General features: G+C 37.6%; 2 protein-coding genes across 2 annotated transcripts; one reads left to right on the forward strand and one right to left on the reverse strand.

Moving 5' to 3' along the window:
• Positions 1-19,010, forward strand: LOC101478989 (NLR family CARD domain-containing protein 3). Its single transcript, XM_014409480.3, has 12 exons — positions 1-83; positions 1,517-1,607; positions 3,009-3,116; positions 4,744-4,851; positions 5,478-5,541; positions 6,487-6,715; positions 7,195-8,992; positions 9,082-9,255; positions 9,605-9,778; positions 12,588-12,761; positions 12,953-12,999; positions 17,509-19,010. Exons 2-12 carry the CDS (start codon positions 1,531-1,533, stop codon positions 18,033-18,035), a joined length of 3,480 nt encoding a protein of 1,159 aa, XP_014264966.3. The 5' UTR covers positions 1-83; positions 1,517-1,530; the 3' UTR covers positions 18,036-19,010.
• On the reverse strand, positions 18,922-26,382 carry LOC101474605 (uncharacterized). The gene is made up of 11 exons (XM_024804195.2): positions 25,810-26,382; positions 24,786-25,145; positions 23,617-23,973; positions 22,408-22,761; positions 22,262-22,279; positions 21,233-21,296; positions 21,099-21,142; positions 20,614-20,764; positions 20,165-20,278; positions 19,802-19,869; positions 18,922-19,119 (listed from the first exon to the last, which is right to left on the reverse strand). The coding sequence occupies exons 1-11, from the start codon at positions 26,197-26,199 to the stop codon at positions 19,096-19,098; spliced, it is 1,944 nt and encodes a 647-aa protein (XP_024659963.2). The 5' UTR covers positions 26,200-26,382; the 3' UTR covers positions 18,922-19,095.
• Positions 26,383-27,353: the final 971 nt, after the last annotated feature.

Genomic DNA, 27,353 nt, shown 5'->3' on the forward strand with positions numbered 1-27,353 from the left:
ACGTAATCAGCTGACTTCAACAGAACTTCACACTTTCGCTTCTCCTTTTTCGCCACAACAGATAACTCGGTAACATATAAAAGGTAGGTCAGCAGAACTGCTGTTCAAGTCTGAGGTTACGTCTCATTTCTACTGTATCGAAGTGTACGGCGTCGTTTAGCGAGTATATACAAAATACGGAAATATCTCTAATAGTCTGTCTTTATTATCCAAGCAAACTGAAAACCATTTCGACTACATAGCCGAAAGGACGTAATTAGAAAGCTTTATCGGGAAATTTTTATTATTTACGTGATGAAACTGGTAATAAAAAGCAGACAAACACCGTGTGAACATCAGTATGAACCTAAGAACTGATCGGGGCCCGCTGTTGTTTTCCTGTCGGACTAACTCTACCCTGGTGATCATAGTACTTAGATAACACGTCATACAATTTAGTGCTATGAGGAAGTGAAACTAGCTGGGTTAAAAAGGACTACTGGAAGCATACAAGGCTGACAGGCACAGGCATCTCCTTTCCGGGGTGTCGGGGGGAGGTACTTAAAATATGAGCACATATTTTCAGCATATAACTATTTCAGTTTGCTTTCAGGAAAGAACACAAACTACTCACCCATCAGAACATCATCTTTTAGGTTTTGCACTTAGCAAAGTCAGTGACAACACTGCTCGAATCCAAAGCCCTGGCACTGTACTTATCCTGCTCTCTTTTCACCTCCCTCTTTTGAGCACCAGTGTTATTTACAATCATCCATCTCAGTCATAGCTAGCTATCTTAATCAGATGATGGTGGAATGTATCGATTCAAACTGTATTCAAACAGTAGCAACAATGACGACTTTGACTGGCAAATAATATTGATTACAGCCGCTGGCAGTTCAATAAGGCCAGATTATTAGAAGGAATTAAATAAAGATTTGATTAGACTCCGATGGCTCCTCACAGAGTGAAATCTCAGTGGTGATAGGAATTGAGACAGGGCCCTCTGGTAGATGCTGGTGGTGGTGAAAATAAGATGGAGGCTTGGATGAAATGACATGTGTGAGGTGGGTTGCACATAGGTTTCTGCAAGGGAAAATCAAAGATGAGCAGTGTGATTTAAAATATGGTGCTTGGAGGGTAATTGGTTTTAAGAAGGTGGGCAGGAAGATGAACCTAATAATAATAATAATAATAATGGATTGGATTTATATAGCGCTTTTCAAGGCACCCAAAGCGCTTTACAATACCACTATTCATTCACTCTCACATTCATACACTGGTGGAGGCAAGGTACAGTTGTAGCCACAGCTGCCCTGGGGCAGATTGACAGAAGCGAGGCTGCCATATCGCACCATCGGCCCCTCTGGCCAACACCAGTAGGCAAGTAGGGTAAAGTGTCTTGCCCAGGGACACAACGACCAGGACAGAGAGCCCAGGGATCGAACCTAATGAACCTCCTTAAATTATTTAACAACCCTGTTATGAGCAAGTCCTGATAATAATGGAACATGTTGGGTTTGTTTTTTTTGTAAAGGTAAAAACTGTCCTATGAGTCAGTCTGAGGAAAAAGATGAGGGACTGCTGCCCTCAAATGAGGAACATGGCAGCCAGGCAGACCTCGAGAGGTAAGATGGAAATCTCTTTCAACTCAAAATCCTCCGATTTAAAGTTTTGGATAATGTTTTGTTAGGTTGGGATTGGGTATTTTTGTTCTGTCCCTTGTTCTAAAAAAGCACATCCTTTACCTCTCAACTGGGCTCTTTTGGACATTTTAGAGACTGAATATAGATAATGTATATACTATTATGAATTTGATCATTCAGGGAACTATAGAAGGGATATTTGTACTTAGAAATGTAGGAAATAGTCAAAGCCAAATACTTGAAGTGTCCTTTTTTTTTTTTTTTTTTTTTTTTTTTTTTTAGCAGAGTCCAATCTAGCCTTTCTATTCTTAAGGCTTATAAGTGGCTTGCACCTTGGAGTTGAACCCTCTGTATTCACTTTCACGTAGTCTTCTCTTTATGGTAGACTTTGATATTGATACACCTTCCTCACTTGTTCACTTGGTTGGTTGTTGTGAAAGGATTTCTCTTCACCATGGAAATGTGGTCTTCTGTAGATATCCAGGTCTTTTTGTGTTGCTGAGTTCACCCGTGTTTTATTTCTTTCTCAGCATGTACCAAACTGAAGACTCCTAATATTGTAGCAATTTCTTGGATGTCTCCAAAAGTTGATTCTGTTCATTTGGATATAGCTTTGTCAGCTACGTCCAGATGAACAGAATCAGCTTTTGGAGATTTACTTACCTGGATGATTGAGCATGCATCAAGGAATTTCTCAGATGGGTTTTTTCTGTTCTTAACTGGAATATGTTTCAGTAAACAGAAAACAAAACTTGAGTCAGTATCACAATATATATGAACCTAATTATATATAATGAATATTTCTGAAAGCCGGTGAATGGAATAAAATTTATTTAAAAAATGTTTATTTATATCATGAAAGATAAGAATGCAGTAAATCAACAGAGTTATATATTGTTTGATACTCCATGTCCAATATGCTCTAAAAATAATTCATTTTTTTCAGTAAAACTCTTCACATGGATGTTAAAGACATTACATTGGTTAGCAGTTAAACATGTTGGTAGCATTCTTGGACAGATGTATATAACCTCGACTTGCAAACTAGCTTTCTGTTGTCACATCTTGACATTTTCAGAGCACACACAAACCAGAGTACAAAAGTATAACCATAAACTGAATTAAAACATGAAGCATGTTGAAAAATAATATTCAAAGTAATATATATAACAAAATATGAGTAGTAAGTAATAAATCACTTGGTGATCATGAAGTTAAACATCAAATCTCCAACATCCTAAACAGTATAAGGTATGAGGTCAGTACCTTTCCTCTAATATGTCTGGCTATGTATGGTAACTAGTACCACTTACCATTTTCCTGTCAGTGACTGAAGTCTATAGAACTCCCGTGCGACTTTTTTGTATGGTACATTTCTTTCAGGACTAAGCAGGAACATTCAAACTCAACTTCACAAAGCTGTGTATCCATGGAGAGCCAGAGATCCAGGGATTACCCGATTAGTTTCAACCAGCAAGAATCAGCTACAGAGTAAGTCAGCAAAGCAGTTTTAGCATAACTATGAAATTATTATTAAAAGATCTATGTTGTTTGCTTCTCTTGCCATCAACTGTGTCAGTCAGTAAGCACAGACTTCCTGAGGCAAGTGCCATGGGCTCCATTTAATGCTTTTTTTTAAAAATGCATATTTGTTTTAATGTGTTTTGTCCCAAACTGAATATGTTGTGTTGTTCTGTTATGTATACAAATATGTCTCCTCTTTGTATGTAGAATAAATTTGTTCTATTATTCCTTTTTCTTTGTTTTAAACACTTTACAAAGCCAAAATCTAAACTTGCCTCTGTCTCAATATGTAATGACTTTTTGTTTTAATTTTCATGACTGTGGCTTACGGCTCATTCAAATCAGAAATCCATTATTTCGGAATATTTACTTGGATCAATCAAAAAATCAAATCAAGAAATAATGTATGGTACTCAATGTCTGAAAAGTATGTTCATTAATATTCCATACTGATTTTGACCTCCTATACCACAAATTACTGCATCAATACAGTGTGACCTGGAGGTGATTAGTGAGTGGCATTACTGATGTGTTATTTGACTCCTTAGCACTATAAGAGGGACATGATTTAGTAATCATCAATAATGAGTCATGTTGTGCCCACAGGGGTCACCAGACAGTGTCAGAGGGGTCCACCTATCATCAGACAGACTTGGACTCCATATTTTTGTACCAAACTGTAGATTTTGTCACTCCTAATCTTGTAGCAATTTCTCGGATGGCTTTTTTTTTTTTTTAATCAGTTTTCACTCCTTAAAGATGGTTTGTTAACCTGAATGGAGAATTCCTTTGACAGCATGTTCTGTTCACAGCAAAATCTTCCAAATGCAAGCGCTACGGCTCAAATCAACTCCAGGCCTTTTATCTCCCTAACTGATCCTACATGACATAACGAAGGAATTGCCCATCCATGCCCATGAAATAGCCTTTGAGTCAATTGTCCAATTATTTTTGTTCCTTTTAAAAAGAATGTGGCACATGGTAAGGAGCTGAAACTCCTAAATCCTTCTTCCAATTTGAATGTGGATACCCTCAAATGAAAGCTGAGAGTCTACACTTTCTGTTCATGTTTATTATATAACTACAACTGGGATATGTTTCAGTAAACAGAAAACAAAACTTGTGCCAGTATCCAAATAAATATTGGCCTAACTGTATATGGTGAATATTTCTGAAAGCCATTGAATGGAATTAAATTGATTAAAAATTTTAAAAACATTGTTTATTTATATTGTGATGGACTGAGTTGAAAAAGCAGGAGGAGTCACAGGAATTATTAGAAAAATAGGGTTTCCGTTTATTTAACCCAAAAAAATCATATTTACAAAAGTAATAAATGTTGAGCTCATAAAAGACAACAGGGTTGCAACACTCACTTGTTGAAGGTTGGATGATTCCAAGAGACAGCATGAGGTCCACCTCCTCCTTTAGCTCCACCAGGAAGTGTTCTGGTATCCTGTAACTCAAACGCTTCACAGCTGCATCAGGTCTTAAAACAATGTCATGCTCCACCAGACTTGTGGAGCATGACATTGCTGGAGCATAACTAGTAACACTTATCCTTTGAATTTTTTGTGTTGTCCATTTCTTTCAGGACTAAGCAGGAACAATTAAACTCAACTTCACAAAGCTGTGTATCCATGGAGAGTCAGAGATCCAGGGATTACCCGATTAGTTTCAACCAACAAGAATCAGCTACAGAGTAAGTCAGCAGAGCAGTTTTTAGCATAACTGTGAGATCGGTATTAAGATCTATGTTGTTTGCTTCTCTTGCCATCAAGTGTGTCAGTCAGTAAGCACAGACTTCCTGAGGCAAGTACCATGGGCTCCATTTAATGTAGCTTCTATTATTTTTTTTTAAATGCACATTTGTTTTAATGTGTTTTGTCCCAAACCAAAAATGTTGTGTTGTTATGTAACGTATACAAATATGTCTCCTCTTTGTATACAGAATAATTTTGTTCTCTTATTCCTTTTTCTTTGTTTTAAATACTTTATCTAATCTAAACTTACGTAATGACCTTTTTGTTTTAATTTTCATGACTGTGGCTTACGGCTCATTCAAATCAGAAATCTATTATTCCGGAATATTTACTTGGATCAATCAAAAAATTCAAATCAAGACATAACGTATATTACTTAACATCTGAAAAGTATGTTCATTAACATTCCATACGGATTTCCATCTTCTTTACCACAAAATACTGCATCAATACAGTGTGACCTGGAGGTGATTAGTGAGTGGCATTACTGATGTGTTATTTGACTCCCTAGCAGTAAACCTGATGCAGTTCCCTAGCAATAATTTTAGTCATGTTTTGCCCACAGAGGTCACCAGACGGTGTCAGAGGGGTCCACCCATCATCAGACAGACCTGGACTCCATATTTCTGGTTAGTAACTGTATAAGCAACCCTCTGTAAATAAATAAAAGAAACAGAGTACTTTAACTGGTCTAGTTCACCAAAACATATTTTGAGTGTATTCTGAGAGTGTGTGGTGGAGGTCCTGATCCAGGAAATCTTCAACTTCCGCATTTTGCAGAACACTGAGAAAAACTGGGGACATTCAGTCCATATGAACTATCTTCCACGCTTCTACTGCTGAGTCAGCAGTAGGAAACTGGCTGTGGCCTATTGTGGTGGCACTTACACAACAGATGGTTGACACTTCATGTAATGTAATGTGGGCTCCTTCTGGGGGGGGGGGGGACTGAATGAGTTTAACCCTGAGTTCCTGAAGTCTTAGGATGTTGTTGGGCCATCTTGATTGACATAGCTGAACCTTTCAGGATCACATCTTTTTTTTTGATGTTGCCCTTTTGGTGTCATCAAGTATTGACCTCTACTTGAAACTCATTATGAAATGGCTGGAATCAGAATTTGCACCAAGTCTAAAGCAGTGTTTCTTATTAAGGGTTTAAGGGGGAAAGTGTCCACTCCAAATTGGGGAGGAGCTGTTTCCCCAAGTGGTGGAATTCAGGTATCTTGGGTTTTGTTTATGGGGGGAAAAGTACAGAGTGGGATTGACAAATGGCTTGGCACAGGGTCTGCAGTGTTTTGCACCAGTCTGTTGTGGTAAAGAAAGAACTGAGGTGAAACTATTTAGCATTTTATACAACAACTTTACAAACAAACTAAAAGAATAAAAGAATATTTACATGTGGGTGGAATGAGTTTGTATACATGGCTCTTCCCTAGATTTAGAAAGAAGATAGAAAGGAGTCAACTGAAGGTACATAATAATACATTTTGGACAGTGGTCTGTGAAATGAAGAATCAAAGCTTTTGACAGAGATACATTTCTGCTTTTGAAACTGAAATTTTATTGTATTACAGGTTGTTGAGGAGAACATTGTTACTTTTGTGAAAAATGAGCTGAAGACATTCCGTAAATTGCTGAGTCCAGATTACCCAAAATGCTTGGAGAGTCAAGCTAAGGAGGAGGAGATAAATAATAGTGAAGATGAAGACCAGATATGGAGGAGCAGAGAGGCTTTTCTGAAAATCACACTGCAGGTCATGAGACGAATGAAACATGGAGAGCTGGCTGACTCTCTGCAAAACAGTAAGAGGTTTTTAATACAGATGAAGCAAAACAAACATACAAGCCAAAACAATTAAAATCTGAGGTGCTGAAAATCTTCTATACAAAACATTACATCTTTAAAGGTCTTCTTAGCTATGCATACTATCCAAGAGTATATCAAGAGTTTCTGTCTGGGTAGTAGAAATCACATTTTTTTCTATTAGTAAAATTCTTTACTGAATCACCCAGTGAGTGATTCAGTAGTGACAATAAGTTGATTATTTTGCTTATAAAATTTTGGATTATTTCAATATCACATGTGCATAAAATTAACATGTGGACCAAAACCCCCCAAAAGAAATGATTTTCTACCATCACATTAAGAGATAAATGTGGCTTTGTTTGTGTCAGCTTTTTATTATTTTTCTGTCACCTAATTTGTCTTTGGTTTAAAGTAGGGAAATTGAGATACCTGTACCATGATCTAATTTAATAGAATTTATCATTTTTCTTGTTAGGAGCTTCTGGGGCCATGTGTCCATATAAACTCAAATCAAGTCTAAAGAAGAAGTTTCAGTGTGTGTTTGAGGGGATTGCCAAAGCAGGAAATCCAACTCTTCTGAATCAGATCTACACAGAGCTCTATATCACAGAGGGGAGATTTACAGAGGTCAACTCTGAGCATGAAGTCAGACAGATTGAAGCAGCATCCAGGAAATCAGATGGAACTGAACCAAAAATCAAACAAGAAGACATATTTAAACTCTCTACTGAAATAGATGAACCAATTAGAACAGTCATGACAACAGGAGTGGCTGGCATGGGGAAAACAGTTTTAACGCAGAAGTTTGCTTTGGACTGGGCTGAAGGCAAAGTCAACCAGCATATCCAATTCATATTTCTATTTTCCTTCAGAGAGCTGAATGTGCTGAGAGAGAAAAGGTTTAGTTTGGTGGAACTTGTTAATCACTTCTTTCCTGAAATGAAAGAAGAAGGAATCTGCAGGTTCCAGGATTTTAGGGTTTTGTTTATCTTTGATGGTTTGGATGAGTCTCGACTTTCACTGGACTTCCACAAAACTGATATCCTGACTGATGTTACAGAGTCCACCTCATTGGATGTGCTACTGACAAACATCATAAGTGGAAAATTGCTTTCCTCTGCTCGTGTCTGGATAACCACACGACCTGCAGCAGCCAATCAGATCCCACCTGAGTACGTAGACATGGTGACAGAGGTTAGAGGTTTCAACGACATGGAGAAGGAGGAATATTTCCACAAGAGATTTAGTGAAGAAGAGCAGAGAAGCAGAATTATTTCCCATATCAAAAGGTCACGAAGCCTTCACATCATGTGCCACATCCCTGTCTTCTGCTGGATCTCTGCTACAGTTCTGGAGAAGGTATTAAAAACAAAAGAAGGAGGAGAGCTGCCCAAGACCCTAACTGAGATGTATATTCACTTTCTGGTGGTTCAGTGCAAACTGAAGAACATCAAGTATGATGGAGGAGCGGTGACAGATTCACACTGGACTCCAGAGACCAGAAAGATGATCGAGTCATTGGCAGAACTGGCATATAAGCAGCTGCACAAAGGAAACCTGATCTTTTATGAATCAGATCTGACAGAGGGTGGCACTGATATCAGAGCAGCCTCTTGGTACTCAGGAGTATTCACACAAGTTTTTCAAGAGGAAAGTGGATTGTACCAAGACAAGATGTTCTCCTTTGTTCATCTGAGTGTTCAGGAGTTTCTTGCTGCTCTTCATGTTTATCTGACATTTTTCAATTCTGGAGTCAATTTGATGTCAGAAGGAACTTCAGTGTGGTCCAGACTGTTTAAAGCCAAACCTGATTCACTATCTCTCTACCAGAGTGCTGTAGACCAGGCCTTACAGAGTCCAAATGGACACCTGGACCTATTCCTGCGCTTCCTCCTTGGTTTATCTTTGGAGAACAATCAGAGACTGTTACATGGTTTAATGAAAGAGACAGAAAGCAGCTCACTGACCAATCACAAAACAGTCCAGTACATCAAGAGTAAGATCAGTTCCACTTCCTGTCCAGAGAAGAGCATCAACCTGTTTCATTGTCTGAATGAGCTAAATGATCATTCTCTAACAGAAGAAATACAACAACACTTGAGCTCAGGACGTTTGCCCATAGATAAACTGTCTACTTCTCATTGGTCAGCTTTGGTCTTCATCTTACTGTCATCAGAAGAAGAGCTGAATGTGTTTGACTTAAATAAATACTCCACTTCAGAGGAGGTTCTTCTGAGGCTGCTGCCAGTGGTCAAAGCATTTACTAAAGCTGTGTAGGTTAAAATACCTGTATAAATCAAATGTATAAAGGTATATAAAAAGATCTGTCAGTTCAAATACTTTTTGTTGCAAATACTTTTAGGGTGAGTTGCCATGACCTGTCAGAGAGAAGTTTGAAGCCTCTGGCCTCAGTTCTTAGCTCCCAGTCTTCCAGTCTGAGAAAACTAGACCTGAATTACAACAACGTACAGGATTCCGGAGTGAAGCTGCTATGTGAAGGATTACAGAGTCCACACTGCAAACTGGAAACACTCAGGTTAGGATTAAAAGAATCAAATAGTTATTTAAAACCTGCTTTAGCATTAATACATGTCATCAAATGTGAAATCAGTAATGTAATTTCTTTATTATAACGGACTATTATCAGATTAAAACATGTATGTATGTATTTATTTATTTATTTGCAATAACTGGCTCTTTAACAGGGTCCACTGTTGTTAATGGTGCTAATGTAATAATATGTGTGATTCTATAATAACTGTAACTTAACAAAATATCTTTCAAATGCTTATCTTTTTTTTTTTGGCAGTAGTGGAAAACGGCTGCATATTAAGGACAATGAGTTGTTGTCATCACACTATTTTGTTACTTGTTCCTTTTTTTAGTCTTTGTTGCTGCAACCTGTCAGGAAAAAGCTGTGAGGCACTGGCTTCTGTTCTCGGCTCCAAGCCCTCCAGTCTGAGAGAGCTGGACCTGAGTAACAATAACTTGGAGGATTCAGCTGTGATGCTGCTCTGTGAAGGACTAAAAAGCCCAGAATGCAGACTGGAAACTCTCAGGTCAGGATACAGCCATTTGTTCAGCCTCTTTAAAAATGATCTAGGCAGAAAAAAAAAACATATTTTCATATGTCCCCCCCCCCCCCCCCCTTTTTTTTTTCCCATCAAACCTTTCAGGCCAGTATCAAGGGGTCACCTTTTCAGTTATTGCAGGCAAAATTCAGGAAAAGATAGTGAATGCACAGGTTCATAGACACCTCACTGGTAATAACTTGTATGAACAGTTTCAGTCTGGCTTCCATTCATTTCATAGTACAGAAACAACTCTTGTAAAAATAATAAATGATCTTCTGTTTGCAGCTGACTGGAGTCACAGTGAGACAGCAGCTTTTGATACTGTCTCTCACCACATCCTTCTTCATAGATTAGCATCTATTAGGATCAGTGGTACAGCACTCGCCTGGTTTACCTTATATCTCTCTGGCTGCTCACAGCTTATTCAATTGCTCACTCACAGATCACTATCTACTCCAGTTAATTGTGGCTCTATCCTAGGTCCTTTCTTTTTTATTATCTCCTATCCCTAGGTAATATTTTCAAGAAATATAACATCCAATTTTACTGCTATGCAGATGACACCCAGCTCTACTTGTCTTCCAAACCCACAGCTACTCTCCCACATTTCTGATTGTTTAAGTGAAATCAAGGTTTGGTTTATTCACAACTTTCTTAAACTTAATGGCAATAAAACAGAATTTATTCTAATAGGCCCCAAATCAAAACAGACTGAAGTTCCAACCAGAAGTTTTTCATTATCCATTAATAACTCTGTTGTCACACCTTCCCCTCAGTTTAAGAGTCTTGGTGTGATCCTTGACAGCACTCTTTCCTTCACAGCACATATAAATAATATCACGCCGTCTTCAAATTTTCATATTTGTAATAACCGCCTTTGTCCTTCACCCACTCCAATCAGTACCACCATACTTGTCAATGCTCTTGTCACATCTCGTTTGGATTACTGCAATTCTCTTCTCTGTGGTCTACCTCATAATCTCTCCATAAATTGCAGTTAGTTCAACATACAGCTATTCATTTTATATTCTGAATCAAATATAATGACCATATAACACCTGTTCTTAAACAGCTCCATTGGCTTCCATTTCACCTCCGTGTCAATTTCAAGATGCTTCTTACTTTCAAAGTGCTTCATAACCTTGCACCCCCATATATATTTGATCTTCTCCATATGCGCCTCCTCGCACACTCCGCTCTTCTTTAGCTTCCCTTCTATCGGTTCCACCTGCTGCCTGACTTCCACAGGACTCAGAGTGTTTAGTTGTTCTGCCCCAGGACTTTGCAATGCAATTCCACCAGATATCTGGACTACCACTCTCAACTCTCTCACCACTTTTAAATCACATCGTAAAACCCATCTATTCAAAATTGCATGGCCTTGTGATTCCGTCTTAATCTATTTTTTACCTTGTTTAGCTTTTATACTTTCATGCTTTTTAAAAAAATTAATTAAAAAAAATAAATTCATTTACCTTATGTTTTTTGTACTATTGTAAGGTGACCTTGAGGGTCTTTAAAGGCGCCTATAAATAAAATGTATTATTATTATTACTACTACTACTACTACTACTACTAATATTATTATTATTATTATTATTATTATTATTATGCCCTGACTAGGGGGCCAGAACACAACACGGGATAGGTGTCCACTTACCAAACCCAAGCAGCCACAACAAACAAGTTATCTACATAAACCAATGTTGTATTTATTATTCAGCAAATTAACAGGAATCATGTCAGGATTATTAAATCCTCACGGTGAGTTAAGGACAAAACAACAAAACAGAACACAAGCTCAGAAAACCTGAAAGTATCAAATCAACAACATAGTCTTAACTCCAGAAGTTATCTAAAAAATGGAGGAAAGGTTAAAAGTTAACAAAAATAAATGGTGGCTCAACCCTACCCACTCCTTCCCATATGGAAAAGATATATATAAATCTTATAAAGTTTGTATCTGTCTTGTGTGAAACTTGTATGAAAAGCATACAAGAGTGAAAACAGATGTAAGATCCCTTGAAAAATTTTATAAATGAAACTTCTATGTTTTGGATACTTACTAAAACAATATATGAAAGCAATGAGAAAGTGGCCACTTTCATGAGTAAATCATATAAGCCTTATATGATTCACTATATGAAGTAGGCCACATCTTATGCAAGTCTTTTATAAGTTTTTACTATTTCTTTTCCATATGGGTTATCAGTCTTACATAAGAGATTTTCTCTCTCACTACGTGCTTATACACCTCTCTGCATTTAGTTATTAGTTATTGTTAATCTCTGGCTTTCTTCATGTCTTTTGTCCTGTCTTCCTTCCCCCTCACACCAGCAGATGGCCCTGCCCCTCCCTGAGCCTGGTTCTGGTGGAGGTTTCTTCCTATTAAAAGGGAGTTTTTCCTTCCCACTGTCACCAAAGCACTTGCTCATATCACTTAGTCATGATTGTTTGGGTTTTCTCTGTTGTATTATTGTAGGGTCTACCTTACAATATAAACCGTTGTGATTTGGCATTGTATAATTAAAATTCAGTTGAATTGAAATGAAGTCAAATAAAGAGACTGATTAAGTGCAATTGAAAGTCAATATTTGGTGTGACCACCTTTTTTGTTTAAAATAGCCTGAACTGTCTTTTGCAGGCTTTCTTGTAATTTTTTTTTTAAGTAGTTTTAAGGAATAGTTCCTCTGGCTTCTTGAAGAACATTCAAAGCTTTTCCTTGTGTTAGTCTTGACACTTTTTTGCTGTTTAGACTTCAGAAATCTCTGTGTGTGTGTTTTTGTGTGTGTAGGCTGTCAGGATGTCTGATCACAAAGAAAGGCTGTGCTTCGGTGGCTTCTGCTCTAAATTCTAACCCAGCTCACCTGAAATTGTTGGATCTGAGCTACAATCACCCAGGAGAATCTGGAGTTGAGCTGCTCTCTGCTGGAAGACAGAATTCAAACTGGGCACTGAATGATCTCAGGTATGAATAGATCAAGGTGTAAATTGATTTTCTTTAAAATATTTCAGAAAAAACAAACATAAAAATGAAACCAGACTAATTTCTAAGCAGCTAAAATTAATTTCTCTTAATGTTATGATTACAAAAAACAACAACTTTGTCCACATCAATCCTTGTTAATTGCTGTTAATTGCTTTTTCAATACCTACCAGGATTGAACCCCGTGGATCACAGTTCATAAAACCTGTTCTGCAGAAGTGTAAGTATGCTCTTTTTTTTTTTTTTTCCATTAAATAAAATTACAGCACTGGTTGTTAGTGTTAAGTGTTAACAGTCTTCAGGTCATTTCATTTATGTAATTTTGTGGTATTCAACCTACTATCATGGAACTAATTTAACTAATTTCTAACCAAAGACACAGTGAGTTTATTTCTATAATGTACCACTGCAGTTTACCAGCATCACAAACAACCAGGGCAAAAACTCAGAGCTTTTTGCCCTGATTTGATATGATATACTAACGAACAAGCTTTTCAAGTCAACATCATATATCTTTTTTTTTTAATATATATTTTTATATACAGTGGAACCCCGACTTACGAATACCCTATTTAACGAAAAATTCAAGTTAGGAAGGCACTGAATGGCAGTATTTCTGCCCGTGTTACAGCAAAATGCCCGAGTAATGAAAGCCACTGGCTCTGATTGGCTGAGCCTACAATGCCCACAATGCCTTCTGAATCATGTGACAACCCCTTGGCTTTCGTACTTGTGCTTCGCTGTTCCAATTGAACGACATATTGTTGTTCTAGTTAGCAATTAGCCTATAGCCTGTCATTCAGCATTGCCTCACTCAAAAGACGCGATAGGTGCTTCGACTTATGAAAATTTTAGACTTACGAAAGACCCTCCGGAATGAATTAATTTCGTAAGTCGGGGTTCCACTGTATATTTTTTTATTTTTTTTTATTTTTTCCATTTTCACAAATAGTACATAATTACATAACATAAAGTGTACAGGTCAGAGCCAAAAAAAACAAACAAACACCCCCCCCCCCCCCCCCCCCAAAAAAAACCCCCCAACAACAAATCAATAAACAAACAACCCCAAAACAAAGCAAAAAGAAAAACAAACAGACTGAGAACTAAGCACAAAACAAAACACCAGCTCAGATCCATCTAAAAGATAAATAAAGAATACAATACAGTACCTGTGGTCCCAGTAGAATGCGGCCGTTTGAATATTCAAGAGAATCCTTGTAGCATAATATTAGAGACATCAGGTTCCACACCTTGAAGAATTGGCCTGTTTTTGACTGCAGTACACATGTAAGATATTCCAATGGCACTAGGTCCAAAACTACTCTTTGCTAACCTTTAATAGCAGGTGTTTTTTCATTAATCCTTTGGAGTAGAATATTCTTCCTCGTCGCATAGGTGAGAATACAATACAACCTCCTATTATTCTTTGATATTAAATGCTGGCTGGGGAGGCCCAGTATGAGCGACAGAGGGTCCATCTCTAATTCACAGCCCAAAATCTTCTCCATTTCAGATAACACATTAGACCAATATTCTTGCAATTTCAAACATGACCAGAAGCTGTGAGTTTCTGTCTTGCATTTGAGGCACATGGGTGAAAGGGTAGGATTATGTTGATGTCTGCGAAATATGGATATATACATTCTCTGTATGATTTTTAACTGTATTGCTTTGGTACAATTACAAACTGAGATTGATTTGGCATAACTCCAGACATCTTTCCACTCTTCATCATCAATTGTTATACCTAACTCCTTTTTCTATGTGCCTTTAAGCCTCTGTGACATCACTGACGGTACAGAATATAAAGCCTTATAAAATATCTTCACAGGTACCTCTTTATCTGTTAAAAATAATAATTTCTCATCAGGAGAGACTTCATGACTCTCACTGAAGTTAGTACTGTGCAAGATATAATGCCTTATCTGTAAATAACAGAAAAAGCCATGTTTGGGGAGAGAATATTTCTCAACCATTTGGTCAAATGGCATAACCACATTGTCGGAGAATAAGTCCCTCAGTCTGTGAATTCCTTTGTTCTTCCATTCGTTAAAACCTATATCGAACATCCCCAGTTGAAAGTCAAGATTATTCGCAATAGGGGTAAACATAATGTTAATTTCAACCTTCACTCAATTCAACATACTGACCGCCAGGCCTTAAGTGTATTAAGTGTGATTGGATTATCACAGCTCGATCTAATATCTTTAAAGTTCTTAAAGAACAGTAAGTCCCTTAATGGATACTTTGAAATAGAGGTTTCAATCTCCAACCATATAGAGTATGAATTATTTGTAACCCAGTCATGAATATAGCACATGTGAGTACTCAATTGATATATTCTAATTTTTGGTCAATCTAGACCCCTTACTGAATCTGGGAGCTGTACTGTAGCCATCTTAAGCTTTGGTCTGCGTTTGCTCCATATAAAAGAGCTTAGCCAGCCATTCAGATGCTTCATCACCCTATTTCAAAATATAACTGGAATCCTTTGAACAGGATAATAACAGTCGAGGCAAAATATTAATCTTAACCAAAGCTATACGTCCTAGCCAGGAAACAGGTAGGTAGTTCCATCTCTCCAAATCCTGCTTTACTTTCTCGAACAGAGGGACAAAATTTGCTTTATACATTTGTTTAAATTTTGGAGTTATAAATATCCCTAAGTATACAAAACCTGTGGTGGACCGCTTGAAGGGGAAAGAAAACAGTCCAGTTGGCACTGAATTAGGGCTCCCAATTGGTATAGCCTTAAGTAAAACCAGTATTGATGTCCCTGGATCAGAAATAAATATTAAAACATCATCTGCATATAAACTGATCTTATGCTCATAATTGATTCGCAGGCCCCATACATTAGGTGCTGTCCTTATCGCCTTGGCTAACGGTTCGATGGCAATGGCAATAGCAAACAAAAGAGGTGACAGTGGGCAGCCTTGCCTCGTTCCTCTAAACAATGGGAAACTATCTGATTTCAGTCCATTAGACAAAATGGGCGTTGGGCATCTTTCTTTGCCTTTAGACAATAATTCTGATGGCAAAAGAGCCAAACGGGACAGGCAAAAAAAAAAAGAAAAAAAAAGACAAAATGGACACCTGAGGATTATCATACAAAATTTTTACCCACTTAATGAAATTATCACCAAGACTGAATTTATTTAAAGTGTAAAATAACTAAGTCCATTCTATCCGGTCAAAAGCTTTTTCAGCATCCAGAGAAAGCACCAAACCACCCATGTTCCTTTGCTGAGCAGCTTAATTAGATTGAGAAGGCGCCTGACATTATTACAGGAATTACGGCCTTTTATAAAGCCTGTTTGATCTTCTTTAATAATTACAGGCAGGATAATTTCGAGTCGGGTAGCTAATATTTTAGAAAGTATCTTCCGGTCCATATTTAGAAGAGCTATCAGTCTATAAGGTGAACAAGACTTTGCACACTTCCCCTTCTTCAAAATAAGAGATATTAGCTTACCTTAAAGTCTGAGGTAATCTATTATGCAATAACGAATAATTAAACATATTAAGTAATGGGTATTAACAGCTTACTAAATTAATATAAATAAAATAAAATATAAAATTCCCTACTAAAACATCAGGTCCTGGGGTTTTTCCGTTCTTTAAAGTTTTTACAGCGTTTAGTACTTCCTTTCTAGAAATGGGAGCATTAAGGGTGGTCTGTTGTTTTGTTGCTATGGTAGGCAGATTGAGCCTGAAGAAGAAAAACTTGTTTCTCACAGAAAATCATTAATCTAATAAACTTAAGAGATGTATTTCAACAGACATTTATGGTATGTGAGAGAGGCAAAGCTAGAGGGAAGAGAGGAAAAAAATATATAAATATAATAAATGTTTATGAATGTGAATAAAAGCCTGAGACTCTGCAAATCCATTGTAAAAAGTAACTTGTTGGCAATACCCAAAATAAGATGCATCCTTATGTGGGCTGTATTAAGCTTATTCTGATAAAATCTCCACCTTATACAGCAAAAGTATTAACCCTGGAAGCAGAAACATTCTTAACCACATGAGATATACTTCTTTATGTTGTTAAACAGAGAACAATTAACAGTAAACCTTTCCACATCTTAGCAAACCTTTTTTTTGTGATTTATGCAAGGAACTGTTTTTAAATGTTTCTTCAATCAATTTGGGAATATTGACAGTTATATCTAAAATCGGACCAGCAATATATCCAGATGTGTGTCAATCTGTTCTCTCCATCTGTTTGTGTATGACCAACTTAAAAATTTGGGATCTGAAGTTTGACACTATGTGGTTGGTTCTAATATTTTAGCTAATAGTTGCTTTCTGTTCATAACGTTTCATAACAATCCCAACGAATGCATGCGTTATAGTTTTCATGTCTGCCTGTGTTTGATTGGGTTTATGCAAATGCAGACATTCACATGCTTGATCATTTTTTGTAACTGCATGGACTCATCCTCTGAGTTCAAGGAACAACTCTGTATTCAAACCCATGACAAAGTATAATTACCACTTGAATTGTGAAAATCTTACGCTAGCCCTTAATTGAAAGTAATTTCAGCTTTTTCCTAAAACCAAGTCTTAACCTTCAAACAGGCCTTTGACTCCCTGGAGATGATTTAAAAGTAAATCTGTAAAGTGCACCTAAAAAAGCACGTGTTGCAATCTCCCCAAATTGAAACAGCATCTAAGTTAGAGGAAGACAATAAACTGCTGTTCTGCTTTATCTTTCCTTCAGATGCCCGTAAACTCACACTGGACCCAAACACTGCAAACAAAAACCTTGTAATGTCAAACAACAACAGAAAAGTGGCAATGGGTAGACAGAAGCAGTCATATCCTGATCACCCAGAGAGGTTTGACTACTGGAAACAAGTGCTGTGTACAGAGGGTCTGTCTGGTTGTTGTTATTGGGAGGTTGAATGGGAAGGACATATTTACTTAGGAGTGACGTACAAAGGAATCCAGAGGAAGGGGCAAGGGGATGACAGCTGTCTTGGATGCAATGATCAGTCCTGGACCCTGATGTGCTCTAATGGTGGTTACTCTTGCCAACATGGTAACAAAAGAAGATCCATCCGTACAACTGCTACCAGCAGAACAGGGGTATACCTGGACTGGCATGCCGGCACTCTGTCCTTCTTTAATGTCTCCTCTGGCAAACTGATCCACCTCCAGACCTTCCATAATGAATTCAAGGAGCCAGTCTACCCTGCTTTCAGGGTCAGGACTGATCCATTTAACTCATCGCTGGCTTTGTGTTAGATAAATCTTTAAATCTGTTTGGAACTCATCTTAGATGCAGTAGGGCGACAGATCAGGGCCTTAGTTTAAAGTCACCAATGCTTTTCCAGTAGCTGACCATTCAGCAAGTCTGAGTAATTAATCAAAGAGGCCTGCTCTGGCACAGAAGTCTCAAGCAGTTGAGTCTAGCTAGGGTTAGGTCAGGCTAGTTCAAGTTAGCTGGCCCACCATTCACAATTCACAGCCTGAAGTTTAGCTGGCTTGTGGGAACATTCATGAAGTGAATGTTTGGCTTGGAGCTGGCTGCGGTGCAGGACCTTCGAGAGGCTGGACAACAGCATCTTCATCACTCAGTACGGTGGCGATGAGGTTAGAGCACTGGGCAGCTTGACTTTGGCTGGCTGTGCAAGTGTGGAACTTGCTGGCTCCAGCAGCGAAAATGTGGAGTTCGACTCTTGAGGTGTGGGTACGAAATTTACAAAGTCAGCCATTTATTCAATGATGTTTCCTTGTATATTTTGCAAAATTATCAGAATTCTGAACTTCAAAAAAGTAATAAATAAATTGAGGAAAAAAAAATCTAAATTGCGAGATTATTCACTCAACCATAGCGAGACTGTAAATTTTGTACAAGTTGCACGAAGTTTCTGTAAATATACTGTAACTGTTACAATGTAAACCTCTCTTAATTTCATTAGTTGTATGGAAAGTAAAAAAGGCAGTAGGCTTTGTTTTATTTAACCTATTATGACTTCCAAATGTCAACAAAGAATGTTCAGAAAAAGTTTCTTGAACATTTTTCACAATATTTTATTGTGAGCATGTAAAGATTTAGCAAAATGGTAATGTGTATGTGATTCAGAAGTACATTTAAAACTAACACTGAAATCAGACTTCAGGCATTGAAAACTGTTTCTTTTCTGTGTTTATTGTCACTTTAATATTGCTGTGATTTAAAAATAAATGTTTGTCATTAAAGAAAATTTCAGTCATATATATATTTGCAGAGTTCTGCATCACTAAATTGATATGCAGCTATTTCCTACGTACAGTCCTCTTGTGGTCAGTTCAGCTCTGCTCCTCACACAATGGCTGTCTTCATAAACTGAAAAGAAAACAAGTCTTTAAAATGCAACTGTAAAAATAAATAGGCACAGTAAAATGTAGATATTTTTTATTATTTAACTCTTATTAGGCTAAGTAGCAAAGAAGACAGAAAACAGTCTATTTTTACTACTTACATCAAACAGATAAATATTTACTTCACCTCTTTAAAAAAAGAAAGAAAGAAAGTAAATGCATGTATTTTCCTCTGAATGAAAGCCCAAATTACCTTATGTAACAAAGTTCATATTTTTCCACCTTAATCACCCAATGACCTCAGAATAAATCTCTCTGTTGCTATTTTTTCTGTTTGTATTTGTCCTCGCTACCTAGCCTGACCTGTCTCCCCAATGTGATGTTTGTGTATTGTATGTACGGTCGGCAAGGTCTGTCATCTCGGTTGTGGGCAAAAGACCTGCAACTGACAAATAAAGGCTCTCATCTCATCTCATTACCTCCCATAATTTCCTTTGCTTGCAAACAACTACAGCCTAATGTATTTTAGTCTATATATTTAGTCTTTTTGCCTTTTTTGGATTTATACACATGCATAATCTATACTAACACACTTTTTAGTCATTATTAATATTGTCTACACTTTTCTGTAATTTTCCATATAGGTGAACATGTAAAAACTTGCTAGATTAAATTACACAGGTTTTATTTAAAACATGAAAACTCACCTGGTTCATGGTGAAGCTGGCCACTTGACAGTCACAGGGCAAGTTCAGCAGATGGGCTTTGAAACGATCTGAGACAGGAGGCATATATTTAAAACTTTGAAATACCATTTCAAGCTTGTAGAAGGATCAAAACTACAAAAATGATTGCAACTAAATTAATAACAATTCAAAGGTTATTGGGGAATAGATACAAATTAATTTAAGGTTTGCACTCAGTGACTTTTAATTCATCACATTCCCCCCCCATTAATACTTAAAAAAAAATAGTTCTAGACATCATATCTGGTGTAGTAGACACATTGTGTAATATTGAACTGGAGTATATCCTTAAAGTCAGTGTCAATGTGTTACAGTTGCAGTTACCTTTGAGGATCTGAAGTTTTGTCAGGGCAGCCACATATTTATCATAGTTGATCCCACCCTCTGAGCGATATTCCTGCCACAGAACTCTGAAGGTTTCGTCATCCAAATGAAATTCTGCAATAATCAGTGAATTTTCCCCGATTATTTATTTTATTTTTACAAATAAATGACTGCTTCTTAAATGTTTTGAATCTTTCTAATGACACATCCAAACCTTTTGTACTGCATCAAGAATATAATATACAGTACAGTTTGGTTTTCTGTGACTTTGCAGCTTATGTCTGTATAATGTGTCCAGTGTGTACTGTAAGCTGAACACAGCTGAGTGCGCAACTATGATATCAGAAATATCTGTATATTTTCTTGATTTATCAGCAAAGTTATGAAGGAGAAATGATGGATGTCAATGGATGTATTTTTACTGTACTTTTAAAGAAATAATGTCATACCACGGGCAACCAAAGCCTTTTTCATTTGGTTCTCAGTAACAGAGGGTTGATTCCTGCTCCCATAGCTCTCCACGTATTCTCTCCTGATAGCGCCCACAAAACGCTCCAGTTTGAAGAACTCCACCACATCCAGGTCTCCAGACTGGTCTGCCTGAAAGTGCTGGTTAAAGAGCATGAAGCATGCAATATACATAGCTAAACACATAATTGCAATAAATGGAAACATATGCCAAATGGATAATTTTATAACACGGGAGGTTTCCATATTAATGTTTTCTATGCATCATGTTGGCATGGCTTTAACTATTACACTACCCACAAGCCTTTACTTCCTTTGCTATTAAAAAAAAGAAGTCATTAAGTGTAAAATCAGTCACATGAAGGTTCCCCCTCCCCAAATTATTTACTTCTTATTTCTTTAAGTGTTAAACTGTTGGCTAGAATTTGTAGTTCTGGTTCTACTAACTGCCACAAAAAAAGGATACATCCATGAGAGTCAGCAGCAGACGAGCAGTACTGAGAGTAAGAGCTAAATTTCGAAAAATAAATAAAAAAACATGAATTTAAATATTGTTCTTCAATTATTATTGAAAATGTTGGTGTTGGAAATGAAACAAACCTTTTCCATGAACAGAATAGCCACCAGCCTCCAGTTTAGCAGCGACATCTTCAGCGTTCAACATCTGCAAACAAGGACAAAAGTGGTCGTGTAATGGAAATTTTGCAGTATTATACCATTACCATTACCATTATACCATTATTGAATAATTACATCCCAAAGATGCGGTATGTGTATGCACACCACAACCTCAGTTATAAAGCAACTTTCAGTTCATTTTAGTGTCAGTTGAATGTACTACATGGATTTGTTTTTAACTTTTTTTGTCTTTAAACCACTATGATCTACATAATCAGTCATAGTTTGATTGTATTAGTCATACACACTAAACCACAAGTCTCCTTTTGATGGGTGGAAATCATTTAGAGACACCCTGTAAAGCTGTACTGTAAACATCTGTTATTATTCAGAAATACCAAAACATTTAACATGTGGAAAGAATTTCCCTTCATCATAAAACATTCTGTATCAGAGATTACTTAAAAGATTGAATCCTGTGTACTTTTCAATTCAATAAAACTTTATTGATCCTGAAGGTTGACCCCAAAGGAAATTGGGTTTTATGTTTGGTCATTATTATTATTTTTTTACTATCAACTGCTGGACAAATCCTGCTAGACTACAAACAGATGTATTCATCGACACCAGAGACCCTTAAAGTTTTTATTTTTTATTTGTTTTATGATTTTTTTTGTTGTAATTTATCAAAGTTTATTTATTATTCATTTATTTCCTATCCACTGTCACATTTATGTCTCTTTTGACTCAAATTAAGGAAGCAAAGAGTATTAATGCCTTTGGTGATGGTGATGAGCTCCCTTCAGCCACTAGGCGTCACTAAAGCAGCACTGATGACATCATTGGATTCCCACCTATCTGTTTTTGCTGAGATGGACAACCAAATTGAAATCAGCACTGGCAGGTTAAAACTTTGTTATCAGCCCCACACCCCCTGAGTTGTCCACTTACAAAAGAAGCAATAAGTAAAAGTTATCAAATTTACTTTAAATTTCTGAAGAACTGAAATACCTTAGACCTTTTTTCTTCCTGTGAAAGAAAACAAAGGAAGATGTCAAGTAAAGATAAATAACTGAAAAAGAAAAATAACTCATTTTACTTCATTAAATTACATTTTTAATGTTTCTTTGGTCATCAACAAATTGTCGATTACTTACTGATATGCACATTTCCTCTGGGAATGAGCTGCATTGCAGTTCTTCTGGCCAGGAAATGCCAAAATTGGACATCAGTCCCTCACAGTCCCGTCTGGCTTTCTCACAGAATGACCTGCAGGGCCACTGCGCTTGCCCTGCCTCACACTGAGGGGCATAAACCCGACACAGGAAGACGCGTATGTCCACCGAGCACACGGTTTGCACCATGGAGTTGAAGAAGGACATCTTCGTGAATGCTTCTCTTTGGCTTGTGTGTCCCAGAAGATTTGGAATGAGGGTCTGGTTGTAGGACAGACCCTGGCACATTGGTATGGTGATTGGCTCACAGACCCCACCGCTGCTGCTCACGCCATACTGGAGACACAAGTACACAGTGTCATTCCAGCTCTGGTTACCTTCAGCATGTGATACATTTCTTTAATAATTTTATAGTGAAACATGGTCTTTACGTAAATATGTGCCACAAAAATCCAGCTAAAGCCTGAAAAAATTTTAAATACCAAATTATACATAGACTTGCAAATATGAGGGGAATATCAGTATGGTGACAGAAAAAAATGGACACATCAGCAGAACAAGACACCACGAAAGGTAATCTTGTGCTGTTGTAACTCACTTCTGCTTGTATTGTTAAAAACTGTCTTTGAAGTCCAAATAAATCTGTTTTTGTTGTATGTCACTCTGAATCCTGGACTTATTAGTTTTGACATTTTCTGGTTTGTACAAATCTACAATCAAAACGTTTTTTACACCCTGTGGCCTTAAAGATGTTTTTTTAAGTATGAAAAGTATTTAAAAAAATTTAATCTCAGTAGATTGGTTGAGCCATAAAAATGGACAAATACTACTATGAATAATTTTACATAATAAATGGGGACAAATGAGATAATCTGTTGAATTTGCACTTTTTTTCTTAAGGCATCTAAGGGCTGCACATCATCTGTTATGTAAACTTATTAAACGAGAAATAATTTCACAGGAAATAGTAGATTCTGTTGTCTTGCAAATGATTAACAATGTAAGGTATTGGGTGTCTTATTGCTCTTATGGTTTCAGCTTTTTAAAAAATCTCGGCTGTTCGTCAGATTAATGATCTCAGAATGTATTCCAATACAGTGCATTGGTTTTACTGGTCTAAACTGGGTCATAGGTCGCCCATGACTAAATTGAGTTTGACACAAAAGTGTTAGAGTGTTGTGTCAGACTTACATGCTCACAGGACTCTGTAGTAAATGCTGTACACTTCAGTTCTTCAGGCCATGGTAAGCCAAACTTGTTCATCAGTGGCTCACAGCCGGACTTTGCTTTCTCACAGAGAGTTCTGCAGGGAGGACGAGGTTTCCCTGACACACACTCAGGAACGAAAATAGAGCACAATAGTGGCTTTAAGTGGGAGGAGCACTCCACTTTAACTAGTGGATAAAACTGATTTATCTTCAGGCTTATAACATCTTGGGTTTCTTTCTCAGGCAGCACGGTTTCTGTGTAATGCAGGTCTTTGCAGAGAGGAACAGTGATTGGCTGACATGCTGCAGAGGGTGCTTGACTAACACTGATGACTGGAACCTGGATGAACAGAAACAGAAATTAGTTAAATGTCAACAATGCTGGGAAGCACAGTAGTGCAGTGGCTAACAGTATCACAGTAAGAGGATTTCAGGTTTGAAGTGTGTAGCTGTGTTGCCCACCCACAAACCTGAACTGGTAAATAATAATAATAATAATAATAATAATAATAATAATAGTAATAGACAGGTAATGAAGTGGATGATTAGAAGAATGAATGAACAATGCCATTGCTAATTAGCTACAAATCTGCATGCTCATTTTAACTCTTATTGCCAAAGAGAGTATATCCAAACTGTCCATCCTGTGATACTTGTCTGTCTTATTCTATCAGGTCTAAGGGTTTGTGAGCTGCCAAAGTTTCCCTTGGCCAAAACTTGGCTAACTAGAGAGCATGCTGGAAGAGTGACTTCACTATGTCTTCATTCTAAGGCAATTGAAAAGCTGACTGTTGTAAAGGGGGAATGTAATGGTTGATCAGTTATTCTAAACTGGCCAAAGGTGTCAATGTGACTGTGACTGGATGTCTGTCTCTTTGTGGAAGCCCTGCGACAACCTGTCCAGGGTCTACTCCCCCCCTGCCACATTGAAGAAGTGGAAGAAAATGGATGAATAAATGTACTATCATTTATTGTCATTAACCAGCACTTACTATTTGATAGAGTTACAAGTACAAAAAAGCATATTCCCAAACATATGCACAGCTGAAACAGATTTGAGCTACTCAGCCAGAAAGGCAAGTGAAAGAGTCAGAGCTTTCATCACAGTGTATAAGCGTCTTTGTGAATATTGTTTATCTTCATATTACTTACATGTTCACAGGACTCTGTGGTAAATGCTTCACACTTGAGAGCTTCGGGCCACTCCAAACTTAAACTTCTCATCTGTGCTCCACAGTGGGACCTTGCATGCTCACAGAGCGTTCTGCAAGGTGGACGAGGTTTTCCTGACACACACTCGGGAACGTAGACGGAGCATAAGAATGGCTTCAGATGAGGGGAGCATCCTGATGTCACAAGTGGATTAAACCGGTTTATTGTTAAGGCTATATTGTCTTGGGTTTCCTGCCTGGGCAGCACAGTTTCTGTGTAAGTCATGTCTTTGCAGAAAGGAACCGTGATTGGCTGACATGCTGAAGGGGGTGTCTGAATAACACTGACGACTGATGACGCCTGGATGAACACAAACATAAATCTTTTAGTTTATATTTTTAATATTAATGGGAGTATAAAGGCATGCATTCTCTTTTGGTATTGGTGCATTTGGTTTTATACATGAAATCTGATGAAATGAAGAGTCTTAAAGAGGCATTGCATTTTCATTTCTACATACTTGTGGAATGACTGCATGAATTGACAAATTGTGAAAAACACAAACAGATGAGCTGAATATTAGCCAGGAGATGAGGACAATACCATGAAGTGTTACAATAACTGGATGTTCCCATTTAAAGTTTGTTAATGTCAGTGAAAGGGCTATGCCAAAGCTGAACAGACAATGCAACAATAAATTGTGAAGCAATCCATTAATTAATTGGGTGAAAATGAGACCTTTCATATGCTTTAACTTGTGCTCTATTCCACATGTGAGGTGATGCATGAAACATTAAACAAAAAGCACTTTTTTCCAGTTAATAATCAGGAAAAAAAACATAAAAAATCCACAGTAGCAAAGACTGTGCAGTTTTAATATTGAATATCCCGTGATATTGATGCTAAAAGCTGAATAATAAAAAAAACAAACATTCATGATTATGACTGTTGAGTTCAGTCAGCTATATTGCGTTACGTTTGCCAGACAGCGTAAGACATTACATTCTTATTATTTTATACTCACCCCTACACAGTTGCTCTCAGGTAAAGTCTCACATCGGAGCCTTAGAGGCCAGGACAACCACTTTGCTCTGAGGGTGGATTCACAGTCTGCCTTGACTTGTACACAGAGAGCTCGGCATGGTTTCAACCTGCTATCGTCCTCTGAGCTGCATTCAGGCACAACAATGCGACACATAAGTTTGGCAACATGCGGTGAGCAAGCAGTCTCCACAATCTGACCAATTTGCTGCAGGTTGTAGCCTTGAACTCCCGTTGGATGAAGGGTAGTGGTGTACCCCACACCTTGACAAAAGCTGGCTGTAAATGGCTTGCAGTTTGTCCTGTCATCGCTCCTGCTGTGTACCCACTGAAGAGACAGCAAACCCAAAACCGCCAAAAACAAATGCTTCATGGCTCGTAGTAAGCTCGAAAACTGCCCTGGATAGTTTAGCAAAGCTTTAGGAGGTTTGAGATGAGTGTGTCTCCAATGTGGAGGTGGAGTATGAGTCCACAAATGGAGTTTCTACAAACAAGGCACTGATTTAGGACCACTGTTAAGGTCACATTTAAACAGGTTGCCCAACACAAATAAGAACCAAACTGATCTCAGAGCAGGAGACTGATTCTGAGCTTAGTTGCAAGAAAAACATCTGCTTGTACTTATGTGCTTTCACGCCTAGGGGTGAGAGTGTATTGGCAAACGCTGGCACAATAACCCTGACATCTGGTCAGAAAGTTACAAAGTGAATGTGAACACTTTACTGTACTCTACTGTCATTGTGACTCCAAGTTTTGATTTTACCAGATAAATAACAGAATACTTCATCACACAGCCTACAATATAAAATCCGATGTCACTGAATAGCCTAAGAATCAAATTCGTATTAGTTCTAGTACTTGAAGGAAAACGGTAAGAAAACAAATGTTAAAACCAGCGTGTCTCTTACTGTAAGCCTTAGAGGTGGAGTACGACTCCACCAATGGAGTTTGTACGAGCAAAACTGATTTAGGAGCAAAGCTAAGACCACATGTGAATACAAACCTCATCACTAAATGAGAGCCAGACTGGTCTCAGAGCAGCAGTCTTACATCATAGAGATTAAGAGCTTTATAGAAGAACAACACGTGGTTATGATTATGTGCTTTATGGGTGTCTTGCGGGGGCTGAGAATGTGCTGTATAAAACTGTAATAAATTTGACTTTGACCTAAACATGTCCTCAGAATGTTTTAGAAAATAATAACTGCTTTACAAAAACAGCTGTGAACACGTGACATTTCTGGAATTTTTATTTCGAGAAGAGCGCACTGCTTTACCGGTAAGACAATTAGTTGATAGTCTCGTGCAATATGACCTAGAAAAAGACATCAGTGCAAAATATGGATGGGTTTCTTGATGAAACAACCTGTCAGGTTATTGTCTGTCTTTAAAGATCATCAATTTCGCTCAATCAACGGAAGTCTGAGAAGTTGTCCAGATGTGTTGTTAGCATTTTGTTTGTATTTTGTTTGCGTTGGGGGTCACTGCCCCAAGTGTTCAGATTACCACGGGGACCACTGAGGCCTT

Source organism: Maylandia zebra, linkage group LG11 (assembly GCF_041146795.1).
Source record: "Maylandia zebra isolate NMK-2024a linkage group LG11, Mzebra_GT3a, whole genome shotgun sequence".
Lineage (NCBI taxonomy): Eukaryota > Metazoa > Chordata > Actinopteri > Cichliformes > Cichlidae > Maylandia > Maylandia zebra.

Coding starts and splice junctions, on each gene's coding strand:
- LOC101478989 (XM_014409480.3), top strand. CDS start 1,531: ATGAGTCAGTCTGAGGAAAAAGATGAGGGACTGCTGCCCTCAAATGAG. Junction 9,779..12,587: donor TGCAGACTGGAAACTCTCAG/GTCAGGATACAG, acceptor TTGTGTGTGTAG/GCTGTCAGGATGTCTGATCA. Junction 13,000..17,508: donor AAAACCTGTTCTGCAGAAGT/GTAAGTATGCTC, acceptor TCTTTCCTTCAG/ATGCCCGTAAACTCACACTG.
- LOC101474605 (XM_024804195.2), bottom strand. CDS start 26,199: ATGAAGCATTTGTTTTTGGCGGTTTTGGGTTTGCTGTCTCTTCAGTGG. Junction 23,974..24,785: donor CCACAGAGTCCTGTGAACAT/GTAAGTAATATG, acceptor CTGTTCATCCAG/GTTCCAGTCATCAGTGTTAG. Junction 22,762..23,616: donor CTACAGAGTCCTGTGAGCAT/GTAAGTCTGACA, acceptor TTGTGTCTCCAG/TATGGCGTGAGCAGCAGCGG.